Source organism: Thunnus maccoyii, chromosome 20 (genome assembly GCF_910596095.1).
Source record: "Thunnus maccoyii chromosome 20, fThuMac1.1, whole genome shotgun sequence".
Taxonomy (NCBI): Eukaryota; Metazoa; Chordata; class Actinopteri; order Scombriformes; family Scombridae; genus Thunnus; species Thunnus maccoyii.
Genome location: NC_056552.1, coordinates 12,620,024 through 12,644,697, shown reverse-complemented (window position 1 = coordinate 12,644,697; position 24,674 = coordinate 12,620,024). Strand labels below are relative to the sequence as shown.

General features: G+C 39.1%; 1 protein-coding gene across 4 annotated transcripts in view; it reads right to left on the bottom strand.

The window, feature by feature from the left end:
- vti1a (vesicle transport through interaction with t-SNAREs 1A) overlaps window positions 1–24,674 on the bottom strand; it is a 118,969-nt gene that overhangs the window by 65,519 nt on the left and 28,776 nt on the right. For 3 of the 4 annotated variants that reach the window (XR_006092880.1, XM_042397359.1, XM_042397361.1), the window contains exon 5: window positions 16,825–16,909. Coding sequence is in view for 3 of the 4 variants with exons in the window: in XM_042397359.1 (XP_042253293.1) it covers window positions 16,825–16,909 (85 nt within the window). In the remaining variant the exon portion in view is untranslated. Of the gene's footprint in view, window positions 1–3,661; window positions 4,546–16,824; window positions 16,910–24,674 lie in introns of those variants that run through there. The other variant, XM_042397360.1, reaches the window with a different exon arrangement.

Genomic DNA, 24,674 nt, shown 5'->3' with positions numbered 1-24,674 from the left:
CTCTTCTTCAAAATCTTTAAATTATAAGTCACACATATTGCATTTGATTTATTTGATATTAACCAGTGTAAGTGTATTATTTAGCTATGGTTCGATTGCTAAGATAATGTTTTCTTAAGAGATTTAGTTACAGATTAGAAAATGAAGGTTTATTGATTTTATTCTGTATTTCATTTGGTTAATCGATATTACAATTTCTAAGTGTTTTCCCACTGGTTTTCATGATGTGTTGACGACATTGGCATTGACGTCAGAAATGAGTGAGTACCCAATTTGGAAGCACGTAATTTTCAAATATCCTATTGAAAAAATGATTCCCCTTTAAGTTGAAGGCCAGTTTTGTCTTCACACAAAGAAGTTAATTAGTAATCAGGGGCGTTCTCTCAAAAGAGTGCCAAGGATCCTTTTTCTTCCAAAACACGCCCCTAGACTATAAAAGTTTACAATTCTTTGTCTGGCTTGGCCTCTTTTGCTTCTTCTTCTTCTCTGTTCCTCTCGACCTTGCCAGCCGTCGATCATGGCCTGTTCATTGCGTTACGGGCGTTGTCCCTTTTTTCATTTTTCTTCTGAGTGCTGAAAGCCCCAGAAAAGAAACTCTCAATTAAGAAGAAAGACTGAAAAAGATGCCTAAAGCCACAGACCAAGTACCATTAGCCATTGCACACCGTTTGTCATATGAATAATCTAGCATTTTTGTAATCTCCTATTTTTTTTTCGTGTAGTTAAACTTTTTTGACTTTTCAAGACTTTTTGATTAGTTAGCTCCAGCATCCAAACTCTGCAGCCTGCCACTGAACGCAACAAGACTGGAACACACACTGTGTGCCTGCTGTGTGGCCTCAGCTGAGTCTGATACTGGATCCATTCTCCAGAGAAGCAGTGAACCAAAGTGCTCAACTGAACCTGCTGCAGGGGTTCTCATCTGGCCGTCACCCTGGCGACCCGAGGATCACCGAGTCTGCTTCGTCTTGCTCGGCGCTTTCCGGGAAGTTCGCCTCATCATCAGCCCTTCATCACCACGGAAACAGTAGGAAAACCATCTGCCATGCTCCTGTCTCAGAGTTGGTGCAAAGAGCTATCCAAGTTAAAAATTTTATTGGCTTCAGTTAGAGTTAATTGCCCCTCAATGCACTTATGACTCGTTTTTGATCATTTTCATTCATTCATTCATTCTTTTGGCAATAATTTGTTAATTTAATTTACCCATTCATTCATGCATTCATTCATTCATTCATCCATTCCAGTTGTATATATGTATATATGTTTAGAGGTCTTTATTCATCCCTATCCCTTGGTAGTTTAATTAATATCTTGATTTATCACCAAGTCATTGCATTTGTGTATTCCTTCAAAACAAAGATGGAGATCACTGTATTCACAGTTCACAACTTTCAGATATGAGACTGATTCATTTGATGTAATTAATTTTCCTCCTAAATTAATGAATTAATTAACCAACGGAGGTGGTGCCCATTATAATTTTACAGGTGTATAATATTAATTTCTAAGTGTAGTGACCCCTACAACTACTAGTGCCTTATGGATAATGGCCCTGTCTTATTAGAAGAAACAAAACTGTGAGAAATAGGTTCAGTTACAAAGATAATTTAGATTTAGTTTACTTGACTGTAAACTATGCATTTGAGTTTGAATTTAAGATTATCTGTATGCACTGAAAGTTGGATGAGAATTTGATACCAGATGACTGGGGAGACTACTTTAGTCTCTTAGTGGTAGTGTTTTATAACTTGACACTCACAAAAAAAAACAATACACAGAATGGGGTGACAAGAAACTGCCATATGCAAACTGAATAATGGAACTGGAAGGAACTTGAGCAATGAGGTGAGTTCATCGAGTGTGCGCTCCCCCCCTCACACTGAGTGATGATGGTATTGCACAGCCTTGTTGGCTATGAATGGCCCAAAATAAAAAGCCAGTAAATATGTCAGTTGCAACTATATTGAGCTTGCAATACAGTTTTGCAAAATGGGTTGCTAAGTTGGGGAAAAACTAACTGCATTTCAAAACATAGCAAGTATAACCACAACCCATAGACTGTATATACAGTCTGTGCTACAGCCACAATCAAAAGGTATTATTTTATTTTGTCAGATCTGCAACGATTAGTAGATTAATTGATAAGTTGCCAACAATTAAATTAATCGCCAACTATTTTGATAACTGATTAATCGTTTTGAGTCAGTTTTTTAAAGAAAAAAATACGTCCAAATTCTTTGGTCCCAGCTTCTTAAATGTGAATATTTTCTGGTTTCCTTAGCCCTCCATGATAGTAAACTGAATATCTTTGAGTTGTTGACAGTTGGTTGGGACAAAAGAAGACATTGAGGATGATATCTTGGGCTTTGGGAAACATAATTTTTCACCATTTTACGACATTTTATAGACCAAACAATTAATCGAGAAAATAATCAACAGATTAATCGATAATGAAAATAATCGTTAGTTTCAGCCTTAATTTTTTTTTCCATCAACAATTCAGCTGTGGAGACTAAACTGTGTATTTATGTGTTACAGCATTATAACATTTATGCCTCCATGCCACAGAACTACATTGTCCAAAAACTACTAAAGACATGAAAGGGCCATATGCCAAACTGACCAGAAAAATTTGAATCCTATTGATTTTACTTTGACTTTACCTTGGAAAATAAAGCAACCCACTTGGTGTCTTGTTACTGTTTGTGCTTTTGACTTCTTCTGAGATGCACACGCCTACCCTGCTTCACACCCTGTCACTTCAAGACTAAATGAAAAAGATGCTAACAGACAAGCAAACACACATTTCCTCCCTGAATAAAGCCTCTTTTCCAGGAACTGAGTTGAGAGAGTCGTAGGGAAAAAAACATCAACAAAAAAGGAGAACAAACTCAGCAGTGTCTAAAAAAGAAAGGAGAGAATCAAGTGAATGGAAGAGTGGCTTTCACTGCGAACCTTAGTATTATTTACTGTGATAAGCACAGCTAATACATGAGAGAAAATGCTTCTCTTTGTAGACCATTAACTACATATCCTGTTTGTGAAATGTATATTCATAAACAGACTGAGGATTGAGCAAAGGGGCCATTCCAAACGTACACATGATCTGTGGAAAGGGCCAACACAGTCAACATCAAAGGGTCCAGAGTGGGAGAGGTAAAAGTAGGCCAGGCCATGGCCTGGGAGAGAAGTGGAGGGGATACAGAGGGCAGTGAAAGAAAGAGAGAGAAGAGGCTGTATGGATGTAGAGAGAGATAGAGAGAGAGGTTGGTCCCAGGCTGGGAGGAGCTCAGGTGTGAGTTGTGAGGAGGCACCTTCTGTTCGCGGCTCTGAGGCCCCACTGCGGACAGAAGAGGGGCCCAGACAGACCCGGGCCCCTCTTGTTTGGCCCAAATAAATCCAGGTGGCTCAAGACGCGTGCCCTTGTCACTCAACACAACTTCACCCCCCACAAACACGCACGCATGTGATGACATGTACACACACTTATGCACTTGCTGTTCACTGAAATTTGAACAAGGGTTCTTGAGCAGTGCTGACAGTAAAACCATATTGGTTTTGCTGAACATTAGACAATCAAACATCCACCAAGTAAACGTCATTTCTCGAATAATTTATTTCAGTTTATATCATGGAATACAAATGGTAGATTGTAACAATCTAAATTATTATCTGAAGTTAGTTTTAACATTAAAAAGCAGCACTTCTTTTATGTCTTTGTATATTGCACTGATGTACTAATTTTATTGCAGTACAGTGGTTTCTCACGTTTTATAAAACAGATGCAGCATACAAGCTTAAGGTGTTGCAGAGGCAGTAAAAACATCAAAGACAAGAACAAACAATGAATACACTGTACTTGAATCTCATCAACAAAAACATCCACATTTACACTAAAGCCCGGCCTACGAAAGGTCCGACGTAGACATTAAACATATTGAGATACAAGATTTGCTTGTACAGAAACCACCTTCCTAACAGTTTTGCATCAGAGGGCTCTTTGATTTCTGTGCTGCTGCTGACATTTATGAGGACTGTACAACAAGTAGGCATGGGCAGATGGACTGCAATATTGTGCTGTTGCTCTTCTCCTGTTTAGAGACCTAAGTGCGGTGTGGCCACACATGCCCATCCTGATGGCCATGAGTTTTCTGAACGGCTGTACTGTAGCTGACACACAGAGGCAGAAGAAGTACTTTTTCATGATGGACATTCAAGCACAAACAGTACAGTGTAGATTATGTGAAATATGAGAAAAGGTAATGACTTTTTTTTAAGTTTAAAAATGTGACAGAAATGACCTGCATCTCTCTGATCATCTTGACAGATCTACCAAAAAAATTCAACTTCTCCGCAAGAAATATGCTCAAACCACTCAAATCAATTACATCAAAGATGGAGCTCACATATCGAGACTTGTTAAGTTAACTGTAGTCATATTGCAAAGGTAGGGTGCCGGAGCCATTGCTGTCACTTGACGACGCTTGCGTCTAAATTGGGAGTGAAGGCCTCCCCAGGAGAGATGGGTGAACCTGTCACGGAAGACTGAGGGAGCAGAAATGTTCAAAAACGCCACAGCAACCCACACATACACACAAACACTAAAACAACACAGTATCTCCATATGCTTAAGATCTTAATCATCATCACCATCATCTGTTCTGTTCTTTCAGTGTGTGTTTGTGTGTGTGCATGCGCGTGTTTGTGTGGTTCACATGAAAGAAGGACATCTGGAATACAATTATTCCAAGACACTCTCACACACACATTTTCCCTTTGCTCTAAATTTGCATGAATTCCATACATCTGGCCTTTAAGAGGCAATAACAATTATTCACTGAGCTGGTTGTTACAGCCCAAATGCAACCGGCCACTAGTCTAAACAGCTCATTAAAATAGCACAATACCTCACTTCAAGCACACAGGAAAATTGGCATGCAACTCTATCACTGCAATATCGTATGGTTCTGAATGTCCATTCTGGGTAATATAATGAATGCAGTGTAGTTTTGTGGAGAAAGTGAATGTACTGTATATTTCTTTTTGATTCTCTGGCACTGTTTTCTCACACTGCCTTCTATGTTGGCTCTCTCTGTCCATAAATGTCTGAAATTTAGGCTTTGCAATTCCAGGTAAGTCTCATTATGGATAGATAAGTTAGTTTAGCAGAAATGTTTGACCGATGAATTATCTACAAAAGATTTTGCATTGTTCTCTTTACAGACAACTGCATTTCCTCTCACTAATGAAGAATGATTTAAAATACAGTTTGGTAGGAGATAAAGAGTGGAACATGTCATACTTCCATCTAATGTTACATCTAATAGTCACTATGTAGCAATAACATAATACATCTAAAATATTACATTAAAATGTTTGCTTTTTACTTTGTAAAATGATGCTTTTTATTTCCTGTTAATGTTAATTTCCTGTTCCAAGATTACGCAAAGTTGCAAATGATCAGAATTAGAGCAAAAAATAATAAATCACAAAAAATAAAATACTAATATCCACATCCATACTATCAGGTGGCCTTAACCAAAAAAGTCTACATCAATTCATCAACTGTGTTCTGTGTGTAGTCATAACTACGCACATATTCACATCAAACCTGAGATGGGCCAGACCAAGGAAAGTGTCCCTTAGGCCATCTTATCCAGTCCTTCACAACTACACTTTAAAAGATGGGCGACAGTACAGTACGCTGCAGTTGGCCTTGATTGATGATTGAGTAACCCAAGATCATACATGTGCTCAGGGAGGACTTGCCGGTGCAGAGCTGTGCATACATCAGCCCTTCAGGACTACCACCACATACATCATGCGGTGAGACTGACTGATGTGAGCATGGGGACTATGTCGACCACTTAAGGGAAGCTTTCTACATGGCAGTCAACAGTCAAAGTTGACTAAAAATGATTACAGCACAGGAAAGGGATGACTTTGTTGTTATAAATCACATTTTATCTGAGGCTGAAACGAGTGAGGTGCAAAGCACGTGTAACATGCACATATTACTAGAAGACACACACATGCAGACGCACACACACAAAAGCACACATATTAACTTGTGCTGATATCCTTGACAGGCACAACTACAAAAGCATAACTCAGTGGTAAATAAATAAGTTCATGCTGTCTGCATGCATTCTCTTTTTAGGAACTCTTGGGCTCACATAGACCCGTCCAAAGGATTATGTGCGTGCATTTGTGCGTGCACAGAGGCCCCCTTTCAGCACCTTCTTACAGAGTGAGAACAAGCGGCGCCTCCCTCCTACAGCAGCTCAAGGGCGCGGCCTATCTACCAAAAGATAGAATGCACGAGTGGAATTGTGCTTTGGATTCAACCAGCCGGCCAGCCTCCATCCAGTCAGTACCTTGGTTCATTTATATGGGAGTCAAACTGTTTGTACTGTCAAGGTTATGTTATTTAACAGGGGAACGGGGAGAGGATAGAGACAAGTTGCAGGCAATTTAAAATTCTGACGAGTGCTCTACCAACTGTGGTTTCCATAAGAAGTGAGGAGATCTGAAATGAGACCAATTAACTTCAATCCAGCAGAGGACAATTCTTTGAGACCTACACTTTATATTCCCTTGAAATCTCTGCTTTTCAAAAATGTTGTGATAAACACAGCAGTTATTTTGCCCTGATCAGACAACAGATCTACATTAAAATTTTGGTCAGTTTGGTCAAAATGTGACAATCCTGTATGTGCAAACAAGTCACCCATAAATTGAAAGGACAATGTCAGCATGTTGTTTGTGGCTAGCTTTGCTCAAAACTGTGATGCAGAGACTCCCGTCCATAGCAACACGCACGCGTGTGTGCACACAAACACGCTTGAGTAGCACGCAGAGCACTCCTAAGGTTACCCCCCAGGACAAAAGCTTTACCATCCCACTGACTGGCAGATGGGGCAACCAGCTGACATCTCGGCCCGGCTCTGTTTCATGTTCCCTGGGTGTCTTAAACGGGCGGGCACCCTGTCTGATGGGCACAGGACAGCCAAGGAGGAAGCTCCTTTGACAGGGGAGGGGGGGTGCGCTCCTTGGGGCTACCATTGAGGAAAAGAGGAGCAAGGACAGACGGAGATGGCTAATGTGCTTCACTGTGTTTGTGCAGTATAATTGTGTGTCTTGCAGGGTGGGAGGCTCGGGGTACGTCTACAGAAGATGCAGATTAATAAAGCGCTAATGACTGCATTTAGCCCTATATGGTTTTCTAACACAGGATCAAATATTTTCCTCAAGGCTCAAGCCAACACTTACTGTTTCAGGGATCATGAGCAGTTGTACTTTTTTAGATTTAGACCAAGTAATTTAAAAGTACGAGACTTGTTTACTGTTACACAAAAGGTGTCACATAGTTTGCAGACGTAAGGCTACAGGGTCTCTATCTGCGCGACTGAGAAACATCTGTGTGACTACACGAGAACTGACACACAGTGCGTTTACTAAATGACTCTGACAACAAAGCACCAGCTACACCATCTTAAGCTAAAAAGAGCCAGTGTTGCTGTTGGGCTGTTTCCTCACAGACCTTTGGATGCAGTCCCCAGCTGGGAAAGTTACTTTCAAAATTATCTACTAATAACTTATGTAAAACTATACTCAGAGCCTATAATCTCATGCACTGAAACATATTATATACATAACATATTAACAGATGTAATATGAGTATTGTTATTTCCATCATCTACAAGAATTATAAAGTATAATTATTTAATTATAAATATGGAAATATAAAACAACAAAATATTAATATAAAAATCTCAATGTGATTGCACATAGCTTTTCCTAAAGTGCTGTGGCATAGTACTAGATTAAGTTATATATTAACTGAAAATGTATAAGTCATTGGTTACTTGAGAGGACAAAATAAACAGATAAATCAATTTTATGCAAAAAAAAAAAAAAAACTGTTAAAAGTGAAAGCCATTAGGAGAAAACTGAAAGGCAGGAATACATACAATTATAAACTTAAAGTGAGGGCAAGAAAGGATGCATTTATTTAAAAACCTCACGTATTCCATGTTTTAGTGAAGACAGTATTTAAGTAAAAAAATATGCTTTACTTATTTCCATGTATTTAAGTATTTTTTAGACCAACTTTTATGTAGATAAGTGAATGATGGCAGACTACTAAATGGCATCAGCAGTAAGCTGGGTAGCAAGCTACTATTACTAACTTTACCTTATGACTGCCTGCTTACTACTGATAAATCTGACACATAATTTCAACTGTGCTATGAGTGCAATTTCAAAAGATTCAATGTTTGAAAACCAGAGTTCATTCTTGTGCCATTAGGGTCACTATGAAGTGCACTGGCTTATGGTTTCTATTGGGTGACAGTCATAGATGAACTGGATATTAGTTCTTAACATCTATCAGATTTTACACTGTTCTCAATATGATACTGAATGATTTGATCTGTTTTCACTTAAATGCAGACAAATAAAATAAATTAATTAGGAGGGAATTAAATCAAATGAATGTTGTTATAGGATCTAAACATAGTAATATAATCTATTTTAGACGTTTACTGTAAAAAAGGGTATTAGTACTGACGTCATGACGCATGACAGGTACGTGGCTACTAACAGATTTTATCCGTAACAACTATCAACATTGCCGTTTTACATGAGCAGAGCAAAAGGGGAAACACTGACAAGTGTACTAATAGCAGTACTTTCCCCTTGCAATTTTATTCCTTAAAACTCAGTTGAATCTGCATTTTTTTTTTTAAAAAAGCACAGTTATGTCTGCCAGCTTGACAGAAGACTCACTGTGAAGATACACTGCTAATGGTAGTTTGACTCAGTTGTCATTACTCAAGTGCTTTGTAGTAGCTTGCCTCTTTCCTCTTTTTTCAAATAAAGATGGTTGTCACTTTACTACAGTACATTGTAAATGAGAACACATGTAAGGAAGGTTACTGGTCAAATAAAAGCCTGGGGATTTTTTTTTTTGAGCTGGTAAACTAGTGTAAAATGTTTTTTTTTTTAAATTTGCAGCTGTTTTGAATATAGTGATCCACCTCTCAACATCTCCATCTCTTATTCCTATACAGTTGCCTATCCACACTCTGATAAATGTCTCTCCATTTTTTTTTTTTACTCCTTTTAGGATTTTAACTGACATCAATCCTCTTGTCATCCAGTGCGTCATTCTCATCTCCGAATTAATATTTCTGATATACGTCCTCGGGTGACAAGGTGGCACAATTCTCTCTTACTATCACTCCTTTACTTTATTTCACTATTTAAAGTTTTTTTTTTTTTTTTTGGTTCTTCCTTTCCGTTTTTAATATTTCAGCGCCTCAGATGAAGCGGCTCTTTAAAGCGCCCATGGGGGCTCCGAGTCCTCGCTTTTGTCTCCCATTTCCTTCTGAAACAGTTTTTCTTTAACCCTATGCAACTCTTCACAGTTGTTGTCTTAGCTCTCTGTCGCTCTTTCTGCTGCTTTCTTTTTCTCCATCCCCCCCTCCCTCCCTCAGCTTTCTCTGTGTCAGCCAGAGGTCAACACTACACTTTTTCTTCTGCATGCAAGAAGGCAGGGGGTATCTTTTTAGTTATTGTAACCTAAAAATAGAAAAAAAAAAAAAAAATCTGATTTAAGGTTGGGACTAAGGTGTCTTTTAAGATATAGTGGCATACCACTATCTAGCAATTGGAAGGTCTTTCGTATCTTCAGATAAGGATTAGATTATATCAATAAATGATTTTAATGAGGTTTGATCAACAATACAGACCAATTTACAAACTGTGTCAAAATTGCTTAATTCAAGGTTACTACTATTATGACACTGCATTATTTAAAGCTGAAATCAGCAGCCTTTTTTAAATTTAATACTATATATTGTTACTAAATTTATCTATACTGTATTGGAGTGTGGTGAAAAACAAAAAATAGGATTTATTATGCTCTGGGGCTTATGTTGATCTAGTTGTCAGCTTACACTTGACCACTAAAAAAAATGCCAATGCTATCCAACTTCATCACTTGTGTAAACAATGTATTTGACTTAATGTCGCCTGGTCAGTCTATGACATTTTCACTGCATGACAGCAACAAAGAGGTGAGGCTGTGGTTTGCGGTAGGTGAAATGTGCAGGAAGTTATGGATTAAAGCTTTATCTTAAAATATTAAATGTTTGATTAAGTCCGTGCTGAATTCTTGCTGGAATTTAAAATCAATCTTAAAGTTTTTAAAGTTTAAATTTAATGTAACAATGGGAGCATAATTTCAAAATGGAAAACCAACGTTTCTCTTAGCAATGTTGTCTCATGTTTTACTAAGCCTGAAAGCTCCAATGAGCTCTCTAGTCAGATCATTACTTCCAAGAGTCTCATTATGTTGAGAGCCTTGTTGAAGCTAATAACTGACTAAAGGTCTAATTATTAGATTTTCTCCTAATTTTATTAATGCTAGCTAGCACTTTGTGCAGACCTAATAGTGGGACACGAGGAGGATAGCTGTAGCAGATTGTGGACCTAAATTAAGCGTTATTATTCAGTCGGGAAATTTTGATAAGCATTTATCTGGTGTGTGAGGTTCATTTAATTTTACACAAACATCTCACTCATTGCCATCTTCTCAGATCCACTTAAGTTAAGCTAATATTGTGATTTGGATTTTTGCGACAACACCTGTCGATACACAGCGAAACACAGACTTGCCCACACATACACACACACACACACACACGGAAACAGGCACACACACAAACACATACTCGAGTCTGTTGGTTCAGCTCTTCCATTGAGGGTCCGTATGCTAGCTGGCCATTGTGCATGTAAGGCCTTTTGTCTGTGCTGCCTGAAACTGGTGATTGCACCTTAGCTACCACAGTTCAAGCGTAAACAGTGTTTTCATGCACTACGATATACACTGTTGCCAGTGGACCCCTAAATCCCTGGAACAGCTGAGTCCTAGGGTGTCAAAGATAATGGCGATTTATTGCAGTGCGAGGCTTTCTCATTGCCCCTCCCGCCCCCCTTTCCAATCGCCCCTCCACCCCTCCTCCTCCCTCAAACAGATTAAAATTAAGCCGTAAACATGTGAGGATGGAATTAACACATTTAGCGAGTCTCCTCTTCCCACATCCCATTTTCGCTCCAGAGCGGCTGATCCCCGCTGCCGAACGCGGGTGCAATTTTAATGACTCGCAACGTTTTTGAAGTCCACATGAAAAAAGCGTCGCTCGCCGTTTGTGGCGGCGCTAGATATGGCTGGGCCACGGCCGGCCATGATTGGGGGGGACACACGCCGCCGACTCGGACTCCAGGCTCTTCGATAGGATCGGTGTCATTTTCCTCTCCACGATAAGACGCCTTGCTGACAAGGTGCGATTAGGAGAGAAAAAATCATTATTGCTACGCCTTTCATCCACCAGGGGTTTACCGATAAACAGCTCACCCACGGCTAGATTTTCTGAGAGCGAGATGTTATGCGTTGAAGCATATATATTTAGGAAATATCGTTTCAAGCTAAATTTTAGGAGTGTTTTTAATAATTATTTTCCTTTTAAATAGCTAAAGAAAAAACACACTTTTCCTTTAAATCGTATTTTTTTTTAAAAAGGCCTCCTTTCTCCTCAGCTGAAAACTCAAGCTGTGAAATATTTAAGTCCTAGCTCTCGGCACCATTAATCAAACAATTATCAAATAACTTCATATTCTTTTTGAACACAATACAACATGCCGATTGTATCAGCCTACAAAAAAGTGATTTATTATGCTATACCTCAAGGAAATCCACTTTAGCAAACTGTCCTTTTAAAAAGAGAAATGAAAAAGAGATCCTTAAAATATTCAAACTACATTGTAGAACAGAAAGAATAAACTAAAAAAAGAAGTGAGAAAGGATTCAGCTACTTGTTAATAAAAAGATTTACATAGCATATATACGGTATATAATTCTACAAATCATTCATGCAGTGACTGAAAATATTAAATTGCTGGTGGTATTAGCAGGTGACACAAACTTAAATAAATAATACACATTTAAAATTAATATGTTCAAAGGTATTAGAATTAACTTTAAAAAAAAAACACTATTTTGCTTTAAAAATAAATTAGTAATAAGGATTACATTTACTCCAACTGGGACAATTTCCAAAAATATCCATTCCAATACAAGCTTTTTTTCCCCACTTTTTAATTTGTAGAAATATATGTCTGATTAACATGATTACATAATTAAAAATTAGACCCTATATATCTTCGGATTAACCAAATACTGTGAATATTAAAATCTGTTAAAAACTAATAATAACCTCCGCTTAAAATATCACTTGGCATTCATAAATGTAACCGATTATGTCATTTGCTAAGTGTTTGCTTATGGATTTGAGGATCGAGCACCACTTTGGTGGCCCCGCACCAAAAGAATCATCGAGTCTGATCTTTAGAGAGAACAGGGAGAAATAAAGCGAGTGGGAGAGAAAAAGAGAAAGAGACGAAGATGGAGGGGGAGAGATAGAGAGTCGGGACAAACGTGCGCTGTGTTACTGGGCCACTCCAGCGCCCATGGACTCTCAGCAAGACTCAAAGCCACACTCTGCTTCAAAAGGGAGCCATGAAGATTTTTTTTATGTTTACAAAAACATATTTATTTATTTCTCGTCACTTTGTCATTTATCTATTTATTTCTTGCTGTCCCAGCACCCCTTGCTCTGCCACTGGAATCATGTTCGATGACGCCGACATGCTCGCCCTCCCCTCTTTTTTCCCCCCTCTCTTTTAATACCACTGCAGCTGAAAATCAAACTGCTCTAAAACAAATTGATGTACTCTTTAATATAGTCGTCACATCATCACAGGGTCCTCACGCGTCTGCCTTGGTGACAACTGCAGGGCTGCTTAGCTTAGCCCAGCGATGGCTGCCACTTTGTTGGTCGCTTCAATGATTTATCACAAAAAAAGAGAGGGAGATTGTGAGAGTGGGAAGAGAGAGAAAAGGGGAGAGACAGAAAGAAAGTCCCCTGGATCATGATTGAGTCACTGGCACCTTTGATTGACAAGGTCTAATCAGCTTATCTCCATCCTAATAAAGTTGATAGCCTGCGGTGCTGCTCTCTACCTGGCATGGCGTGAACTTTGGGCTAGGCTGGGGCTCCCAGGGGCCGGGCCCCGACCCTTTCTGCTTATCTAAACGGGACTGAAATCAATCCCTAATGAGCTGTTTTCATTTTGCAGGATTGATTACAGGCCCCTAAACACCAAGAACACTCGCCTAAGAAGTGTTCTCAGCCTCTTGCTGGCCACCTTTAAAATGCAGAGTAGCTTTTGTCTGTCCGTTTCTTTGTTTCAGCAGCTCATTTTGCTGGCATTGCTAAGTTATTTGTGTCAACTGAACAAGTATAAAGAGGGATGGATTTTCAAAGTAAATTCACTCCACATTTACCCGGTTTATTTATTCCAGTTTTACATTTTTTTTAAATATTGCCTCTGAGATGGATATGTAGTAAATGGGGATCATAATTGTACAATTTAAAAGCTTTACATTACATGTTAAAATTACGTTTTAAAAAAATTGAATTGCATTATACTTGCTTAAGTCATGTCTCTGCAAGCAAACAACAGTGGCTTCCAGCACACATAAAACTATTTCTGATACAATGAGCCCATAATTCAAGTTCAGTGTTTACTTTAAGTTTCCGATTATTATTAATATTCTAAAATAATTGCACATTTATAGCAACATAATAAGCTTAATTTGAGGCTATTAATTCATTAATTATGTCTGTAAGCAAAACAGTGAATTTTTATTATCATCCATTAGTATTATCAATGGTTTGTTGGAACATTTTTAACAAAGCTACGTCTTGTACAAATGTCAATCAATATGTTAGTCTCAACTCTCTACCCTTTCAACGAATAATAATCAAAAAGGTGGAACAGCTAATCACTGCAACTTAGATGTCTTTTCTGACATGCAATCTATTTCTAAACAAGCAATCATAAATCATTCAAAATACTTTCAACTGCGGAGGGAAGGACTAAAATCTGGCATGTCTTTGATTTAACATCAGTCAAGCCTCCACATTTGGGCATTTCAAATGCCCCTGACTCAAATGTCTTTAAATTGGCTAACTGCATGCCCTCCCTCTTTATTTAGGGCCCTCTTTAACTGGGCTAACCCCCATGTCTGCTTGTTGCTATGCCTGGGCTTTTAAGTCGGTGCTCTTCACTAATGAAGTTCTATACTTTATTTATGAGACAAACAGAGGACCCTGGTTCTTGAGGGTGCGTGTGGTAAATAGCTCTGCATGTCCAAAGAGTCTCCTCTATATCCCTCTGTGGGCTCTCACTGCTTTTGGCAACCCTTTGTTTTCGCTAAATACACTGGAGACATTGAGAATGGTTGGGGGAAAAAAATGCTAAAATCTGATAAAATGGTACTGCGTGAAGATTCATCTTTTCTTAGAACTAAGAGCCCTCTTTTTCCCTTAAACGTGACCTAGAAGCATCCTGGCTTTTTTTGTTCCTGGTCATTAAGAGATATATTGTCGACGCTGAAGAGAAAGGGGGCAAAGCTGAGTTCCTACGCCATTTCTTTGTTCAGGATCTATCTCTTTGAAATAAAATCTCTTTTAGTTCCACTTCCCCCATTGGTCAATTACAGTTCTTATGGGCTACTGTGTCATTGCGGATGGAGAATGCTACTTTGAATTACTGCAAAAATAACGACGCTAAACTGCTCTGCGTAAAAAGTACAGCTTAGATGTCTAGGGAGAGTTGAGGTTTGTGGCAAGGAAAGTATTTACAGTACGACTAGAGAGTGTCTGATTGGAGAAACACTTAACGCTCTAACTATTCTTGTTTAACGTCTATGGATGGCACACCTCTGTGTTTGAAAACTCAAAGCGTATTCTTCAACCATTGCCAATGCCATTTTCATAAAGTGCATGAATAAAGTGGAGTGCACTTCTTGGATTTTTATTTCATTATTTTGTATTTGATGGTGTGAAAGAAAAGCAACTGCAATAAATGGAGCCTTTGTTGGATTATAAAAGTAAACAATTTAGTGTTTGGAAAGAAACAAATCTAAGTCCTTAGTGTACTGTGTCTCAATACTCTAACAACTATAGCAGGACTATGATCTAAATCGTGCCGGATTTCATGAAGATGTCTGAGAAGTGTTGTGACGATCCGTTCTGGGACCACGAGAGTAAATATATAGTTTGACATGGTTGAACAACACTAAATTAAAGACCAAACTGACTTTGGGATCAGATGGTGAACCCTGTCAAACCTTATAAACCCAGTGGATAAATATGGCTACCTGATGTTTGTGCCCAGTGTGTTTGTTGAATTTGAGAGATTGGCATATATAGTAATTAGTCTGGTGGAGGACTGCATATTTTCTGTGTATCTACGTTCTTTGTGCAGATGCATTCTGTGTTTGACCCGGAGACATTGCCATTTCAGGTTGTGCATCTGAGCGGACGGTTGGTATCGACAGCAGAGTAAAGGAAGGGGTCACGGATTAAACACGCGGGGCGAAGCTTCCCCACCAAACCACAAACACACCCCACAGTTGGTGTGGACCAAGCCAAGTGTGTGGGACCAAGGCAGGATAAACGAGCATTGTTCTTAGCCAGCCGCGCACACAGTGGATGAGACGGCCACCAGTGACACCGGGTCAAGGGGCATGTGGCCGACTACAGCAGGAGAAACGGCTGGGCCCAGGAGGTACTGAACACTGTTAAGCCATGGCCGACTTCTTTAACACCAACCGAGCTGTGAGGCACGACATCAAAACGAGCCACTCTACTGAAAGATTACAACTGGGTAGAATTAAAAAAATCTGTTGGCTTTCGTAGAATTTGACACGGTGGAGAAACACAGCAGGATCATCTGAGACGTGTGAATCCACATTTTTAAGCAGAGAATGCAGATTGTATTTATAAATTTGTAAATGCAAGTTACAGGGAACATCAAAAGCTGGTGGTCTGCGTGCGAACCTTCCTTGACTTGAATTATTAAATCTGTCGATGTCGCACACACCAGCCACCCCGCGATTATAGTGTAAATTGACAAACTTTTTCAAAACTACAACGGAAGCCACAGAAAGCTGGTTGATACTTCAAGAATGAGCTTTGATACATCTCTGAGGAATACACTGCGCCTCAATAATGTGGTGACTGTCAGGAAGGAAGACAGGAAAAAAAAAAATATGCTAACTGGTTAAATCTATTTAAGGTCCAAATGAGTTTTTTTTCCTATTTTAAGATAAAAACCAACCTTGATAATGAGGGAAAAAAAAGAGTTTGTGTGTTTTTTTTGAGTGTTTTATTTAGAAAGCGATATTATGGTGTTTTTTTTCCCTTCCTGCTGCACTCCTGAATTAAGAACTTCAGGAGGAAAGCTGACGTTGTTTATTTTCATAGACCCCCTGTCTGTTTGTGTAAAAAAAAAAAAAAAAAAAAAAAAAAACACACCACCACCCACCCAACACACACGCACACATACAACACACAGCCATAGCGATGCATGAATTTTCTTCGGGAGCAGAGCAAGGAGAAGCGGCGCTCGATCTGTCGCCTGTACACCTCTCTCTCTCCCTCCCTGGCTCGCCTTTGATGTGCTCCCGAAAATGTCATCAGGCGTCAAGGAAAGAGGTTTTTTTTTTTTTTTTGACCCCCCCACCACCCTCCCACCCCCCTCCAAACACACACCCAAACACACATTTCCACCCACCTCACATATGAGCAAGACAATTTGCTGTCGCTCACTCATCCTCACCACTATCTTGAACCCCCGCCCAACACCACCCCACTTCTTCCCCAACCCAATCCAAAACAGAATACGTACCAGTTTCTACTGCTATCTGGTAGCCGGCCTCCAGTCTCCGTGATGACCTTTCCAGCTTCTCTGTGTTGTCCAACAGATGCGCTCTCTGCAACAAATAGAGAAAAAAAATAAAATAAAGCCAGAGAAACAAACACAAAAAAAAAAAAATTGATTGAGAGGGCTGGGACCCATTTCAAAGAAACACATCAACACTGTCACCTAAACAGACAGACCACATCCACAGCGACAACATAATACAGCCAGGTTGGCAATAACCTTCATGGATGACAATGTGTTATATGCTGATGGAATATCAAGCATATGCATGTTGCGGCTGACAATATAAGAGGTGTTGCTGCCTCATCTTGGACATAAAAACAAGAGTTACTTTGAGGTTTGTTGCCTCCTCATATTGTTTCAGAGCTCAACCTTCTTCTGCACACAGAGGAAAGTTAAGGGAGGGAGGTGGAGCCATTTAAGAGAAAATAACATTTAAGTTGAAAACATCCTGTCCAGATAATGGCTTGAAAGTGGAGGAGAAATTTAAGAAAAAAATTCAGTGGGAAAGAAAAAAAAAATCAACATTATCCCCTTAATTGTAGATTATTTTTTGAATATTCTGCCACCTGATGGGGGAGTAATAATAAATATTACTGCAGAGGTGTAATAACTATCATAAGCTTAATTCCTTTTCTTCTTCTAGTTTATCCACATTAGTGGACCACAACAGTAATTCATGATGCATGATTTACTTCAGCCCCCCTTGGCTCATTCACAGCTATCAACATGACAAGGTTGCCCATTGAAAGCAGGAGTTCAGAGAGCATATCAAGAAAAGATGTGTTTTATAAATAATTAAATAGGCAATTTGATCATTTTTTCAAAGTGGATGTTTGTGAGTATCAAGGTGATAGCTAGGGCTCTAATATCATGTGTACGCATATCAATTGATGGCAGTTCCTAAGATACCAAGAAAACCTGCGGTCTTGGGTTCTTCTTTAGCTTAACAATTCATGTCTGACAAGCAAGGCAAGAAAAGATCTGATCTGTTGACTGATGGCCTTGAGTTCCACCTTGGGGCTCTAAAACATAGGAATCTACCCTAAGGATTTTATTTCATTGTGTTTAAGTATACAATTACTGCACAAAGTATTAACAGATATATGTGCTGTATATTATATACATACAGTATATACAGAAAAGGGCACAGGTAAATGATTTGGTATTATCTTGGCTCCTTAAAGACTTTGAATCAGTCAATGTTGTTTTCTTATTTGTATATAAAATGAATAATCAGGAAACAATGCTACATTCAGACAAAGGCAGGATGATGGCTTTTAACTCTTACTGAGACAAAAATGCTTGTCAATCCTTAGTTGAGGTCACTTGACAATGTCCCAAGTATTTTCCTATAATTCTTTCCACCGGCACTCACGAAGGGACCCCCGAGTTTCATCTCAACTAACAGCTACAGTGAGTCAATTTGTAAATGAGACCTGGCAATTATTTTTTGAGAAAATAGAACATTCATAGTAGGGAATACCTTCTTTAATGTCTTCAACATTACTTTTTTTTTTTTTTTTAAATCATAGTACAAGAGAGGCTCACTAACTATGACTGAACCTGCTTGCTTTGGTCATGGTTGCATTAAACTGCCTGGTTTTAGATAACAGATATTGGAGATACCGGATGTTCCCCTCCACTTCTCAGGTGTGTTCTCATGTCAACGATGGTACAGTTATCCGTAACCTGTAACTGTTGACTGTTTCGTGGTGAATCTCGTACACCTGCATTAAGTTTAATTCTGTGTTTCTGGGATTATATGTTTTTTAACACCCGTCCAAAAATCTAATAAACTATGGCTCTCATTAGAAGATTCTGATGTACTGTGTTGCAAGCGAGTTGATCATACTTTGCTTCAAGCAACACTGGGATAAAAAATTTTATACTTGTATCATTTTATGCACAAATTTATTTCACCACGATGGTTGCTTCAAGCAGATTTTATTTATTTTCCAAACTAAATCTTGGTAATTGGCTAATACTGACTAGACTACTTTCACCTTTTTACAAATAGGTGACATATAGGTACATTCAAAAGACTAACTGCAGTGTATATTGTCCATAGAACATTAGAAAGTCACTGCCATCATACAGGCAATGTGTAAGTACATTATTAATCTACGTTCAGTGCAAAGTTTCACACATCTATCTAATGCAAAACATACCTTAAAACTAAAAATACACCCCCATATTGTCCATTGTTGCTACACACTTTATCTGCAAGTCCAAATGAAGACCCAGCTTTCATTTAAACCACACTGCCTTCAGTGGAGAGGATCATAAACAGCATAAACATGGACGACTTAAATGTTTACTTGAACGTTGTTGGTTTTGATGCCCTTTCTAATATGCTATGTTAAGAATCTGATCAAATGTAACACATTTGACACTCAAAAACAACTCGATAAATGACAACCGCCTCTCTGACAAGGGTTTATGCCCAACACATGAGCGAGGGGGACAGGGGGAGAAGTGAAATCTCTAGTTTTGGTTAGGCTGTCAAAATATGTACCCGCTAATCACTCAGAGGAAATGAAAAACATGGAGAGAAAAAAAATAAGTCAACGACACACTTTTCAAAGTTTGACAATAAGAGGGATGGGAAAAGAGCAGGGAGGCAAAAACTCCCTCTGAACTCTTTTTTTTCCCTCGCTTCCTTTTTCTTCGCGCCGCTGACAGATGTCATTTAAAATTGCAGAGATACTTTTTAATAGTTAAAGGGAGGGCAGGGGGAGGATGGAGGGATGAGAGAATGGGTGGGTGGGTGGATGGATGGTAAAATGGGCTGCCAGTAGGAGGAAAGCAATGAGAACATGGTGAATGGGACTGGATGCAAGGTATGGTGTGTTTTTGGTAAAGGGTGTGGTAGGAGGTTTCATGGAGGGGTTACATGGGTGTGGAAGTGGTAGTGCCACCAGTGGAGATGGTGGCAGTGTGCACATGGGAGAAAATGGATACCAAGCTTGGGCTATAATGAGCCCCTATGGATCAGCTGAGATGGAGGGGATGTATTGACATGCAATGCTTAAGCTAATACACCTAGACCATGGCTGCAGTGCCTGTGTATGCCTGGGAGCATGAGGCAGCCAGGGATACTGACAGAGTAGCGCACTCCCTGGGTTCTTCAAAGAGCTCAAGTGATTAGTATGTTATCATTACCATTCGAAACGTGATTTTCCTATTCCCTCTCGGCAAAGGTGACACGTCTCGGGGAGACGGCCGGCAGACTCTATGCGATGGAAAGCCACTTCAAAGCTTTCTCCTCCTGAATTTCTCTCTCTCTCTTCTCTCCCTCGTTCTGTCTTCTTTTAGGGCCGGGGGGAGGGGAGGGTGAGTGTGGGTGGGTGTGTGAGGTGGGGTGGAGGGAGCTGGGGTGGGGGGGTGGGGGGGTAGTGGTGGCAGTGGCAGTGTATATGTGTGTGTGATCATTAGAATAATGCGCCCCGAGTTTGACGGTGACAGAACCTGAGGGAAAGGGTGAGAGTTCAGCCACTAAGAATCCAGTAATGGCACACTGTGATGGCCCTAATAATGAAACAATCCAGCCACGAACACAGGATGATACCATGGAAAATAATGAAAAGGAGCATGTGTAATTAAAACTAAACAGTAGTACACTTCAGTTACTGTAGGAAGTCCCCATCGAGGCTTGACGTGGAGATTACGTCTACAAACTTAATGGAAAATCAGGTGACTCATACTCTCCAGGAAAGCACTTTGTCGTTCAAATACGCAGTTGTCACACAACAACCACAAATATGTAGATGTATCGAAGTGTTCAGCTAAGATTTTACACTGTAGTTAGCAAGCAGAATCCAAGACATCCCTGTCAGCATTTTTGTCGAGGGAAATGCAAAGTGGCTGCCAGCTCCTACTGTGCTACAACGTCCAATATCAAGGCTTGACCCCTGTGGTTCTGATATAACCACTGTGAAACCCTCAGAATAAGGCATATACATCTAGTCAAGCTAAAATACTGGCTTGCAATTCAGATCTGTCATTTATCTACTGAAGAAAAACAAAGGATCTCATCAAATCGTATCTGATCATCTCATGGAACCTTCTAGCAAAGGATTTAAATACAATATATGATAAATATTGTGCATCTGTGAGTGCATTGGTGCATACCCCCCCACCCCCACACCCCAACATTTCTGCCTATGCATGTATGCCTTTTCATCTGACACCTACATTTTGAACAAAGATCTTCTTAGGAACCACAAAAATGGTGTTTTTTTGTTGTGCTTTTTTGCGTCAAGAAACACTCTTCAGTTGTAAGTTATTAACAGGGAGCCCCAGAACAATGCAGCTGTAGCTCAAAAGAAATCTCTCCCCTCTTTTTTCGCTCTCCTGCCTTTTTTCAATATCAAACACAGGCGGTTACTATCACCATTTTCCAAAGTTCAGATGATTTCCTTATTATTTCAATAAGGGTGGGGGAGAGTCAAAGTGAATAATGATGACAGCTGTGATTCAGACTGACTGTGTGATCTTCTGTGCCGTTTGTTTGGGACTTGTAAGACGAGGAATTACAAGTGTCAAACAGCTGTGAATATGGGTGCTAAATATTTAAACATGTTTTTCAGCTGAAGAAAAAAAGTATAGTTTTTTTAAAAGCAAGGCTTAAGTGTGTATAAGCTGTGCCAGCCTTTGATTCAAATGCAGGAAGAGCAGGAGGGTAAAAGACTGCAATGGAGAAGTGCAATGGCGAAGAGGGCGCAGAATCAAGCCCGATTACACAGATCGGGCCATTCCAAAAGGGGTAGACAGGTGAGCTAACTCAAGATGTCTTCTGACCCTCAGGCTAGGAGGAAATGCTCAAAAAAGGTGGGAAGAAGAAGGGGAAACAAAAGTACAGCTAAATAAAAGAAAAAAGCGTGATAACATGGCATCTGGGCACGGATGGTGCTCTAAATTATGGATAGCTGTGAATGGAGAGGCTTTGATAGGAATTGAATTACTCAGCTTCAGCAGAAACCTTCTTGAACATAGTCTCACTCAAAGGCACATTTAACCACATACTGTAAGTGCACCTACAAAGACACGTTCAGTCGTGTCTCAAAGGACAAGCAATATAATGTCACCTACAGAAACTGACAAAATCTGCCTCAATAAGAAGAAAATGCATTTTCTCTAAAATATGACATATAATATAATGAAACAACTACTTACTGTTTATTATAAACATTGTGTGACTGCTGTGTTTACTACTTGCATAGCAGCACAAAGTTATTAAAAATTGACATTACTATTTAAGTATAATGGCATTTGCTCACATATTATGCACACTGGTAGACATTCAAACCACAAATGCTGAAGTTTAAGACATCTGAATCATCAAAGTGCTACATATAGTCGATGAAACTGTTTTACCTAACTCAAGAAAGCTCAATAAATTGATTTAAATTATGCTGCTGCTTTCCAAATCACTCATCTAAATGATGTTAGGAGTTGAAGATACATTTAAAAGTCAGACAGTCTTAAAAGAAACATGACGCATGGATAGGTTGTCATGGCAGCCCGACATTATATTTGCTGCAATAATTACATTTTTTTACTAAAAGATGAATTCAATTTACAAAAAGTTGATTTGTATTTAATTAAGAGTAGAGCAGCTCAGTTATAGCATATGTATTAGAGTTATAGCAAATACAGATGCTACAACAACATAAAAGTTCAAGGAACCACAACTTTACTCCAACATCAGTGCCTTATGTTTACCACCTCAAAGACAGAGAAAGAGAGTGAAAAGTGAAGAGAGAAATACCAACTGTTGCTAATGAAGCTGGACACAAGACAGTTTTATGAAAAGTAAAATTTTTAACTAAAAGTAAAATAGCTGACGGTGATTCTTCTTCTGCTGGCTGTGTGTTGTTACTAACTATCTGCTAAAACACAATTATGTTTTAGCATTGGTCATTTGCAAGTCACTTAACGTTTTTTGTTCGTTTGAACTCATGTTCATTATCTTTTGGCACCAACATTAACATATGAGATGACAATGACACCAATGGCAGGTTCATTACATTACATACTGTGCAGGGTACATTGTATTGCAGGGTACAGACTATGAACAATGAAATACATCAAAATGGTTTGAATTGATAACAGTAATCTTTGGAAATGGTGGTGATGTTGATGAAGTGGTGAACAACGAAACAACACCAATTACCCTACAGTCTCCTATCATGTACAGGCTAAAACATCATATCACTAATGATCACCACAATCCCATTTATTACAAAAAGTCAGAACAAAATTGCTCCCATTCAAGAAAATTAAGTGAAAGCAGATTTTACAGCCTGGTGTTCCCACTTGAAACTAAGAAGTTGATCAAGTTCCGAACTGTGTTGGGCCCAATAACTGAAGCTACTCTGAGCTTAGCTTCATTTCCCAATATTTGTCTTCAAAAAGGCGTATCAGAAATAATATCTTATCTTCTCTTTCTTATATTTAAGGGAGAAACTGGAGAAACTGGCCTTCAGTGAATTCATTATCTTTGACTTGGCCTTTAAGCTGTTCAATCAGACATGCAAAAAAGTGTCCAAATGAGCTGATTTTAATTTTCTACCAGAGAGAGGAGGGCAAATGGAAATTTCAGTGGGAAAGCAGAATTTAAATTGTCAGAGCAGAGAAGCACTTACCTCTTCACGTAACTTTATCAACTGCATCATGAGAGCAAAAGGGAGAAGAGAGAAAGATGGAGAGAGTGAAGGAGAGATAAAAAGCAGAAACATGGCAGGAGGAAGATCAGTCATGTGGCTGGGTAGAGAATTAACCTTGACGATTTATCTGTTTGCATGTTTAGCATTTGGAAATCACAAGACAAACACATTAAACGAAGCTAAACACGCCGCTCGGGCTGACTTTTTTGAACAAACAAAGATCAAGTCCTGGCGCTGTCACAATAAACAAAGAGAGGAAATGGATTGCTCGACTTGCAATATCAACTAACATTATCAAGGAAGTCACATCACAGAAGTTGATATAGCAAGAGAGAAGAAAAAAAAAATGAGTCCAATAAAGTCAACAGTTACAGTATGTTTAAAATGTTAAGGGAAAAATATTTTGTATCTGTCATTTTGCTGGATTCTCTGGAAAAGGAGAAACAGAAATATGTGCCCTTTGGAACTGAGTTTGAGAAATGCTGAGCCACTCCACTTGTCCTACTGTTTATCAATGCTGATATGCTATCAATATTTTATGTAGCTTATGTATCTCAGTAAAGGTGGATGCTGTTTAGATTATGTATGGAAAGCCATGTGAGGCTACAACTGTATATACATACAGTGCAGCTTATTATTATTGGGACGGCCACAGATCATGAAAAATGAATCTTAGCATAGCTATACATTTTTGATGAAAGAGAATAGCAAATTTAAAGTGAAGTAAATAAAAAATCCTATTCCTATTCCCTGTCCCGGGAAAACCTTGCGTCTCTGATAGCGAATCAGACATTTGAGGGAAGGCAATAATCCCATTTGTCATTAATTATGCCTAATCACAATTAAAAAGGTTGCATCCCTGGCCTGAGGGTTGGAGGAGAAGGAAGGAGAAGAAGGGGCTTATCGTGGGAATGCAACACTTTTTGGCAGAGAAAGGGGGAGGACAAATTCCTGATTTGCAAGCCTTTTAGAGGTGATTTTTCTTAAAGCCACATTTCTTGGGCAACATTAAAAGGTTAGCAGATCTAAAGGGAGGCTCAGGGCAACTATTACTTGTGCTGTTTATTTTTGAATTTTGTGAGTCTGGAATTATCATGTATCATATAAAAAAAAGAGAGACTTCTTAGATGTTGAATCACAAAC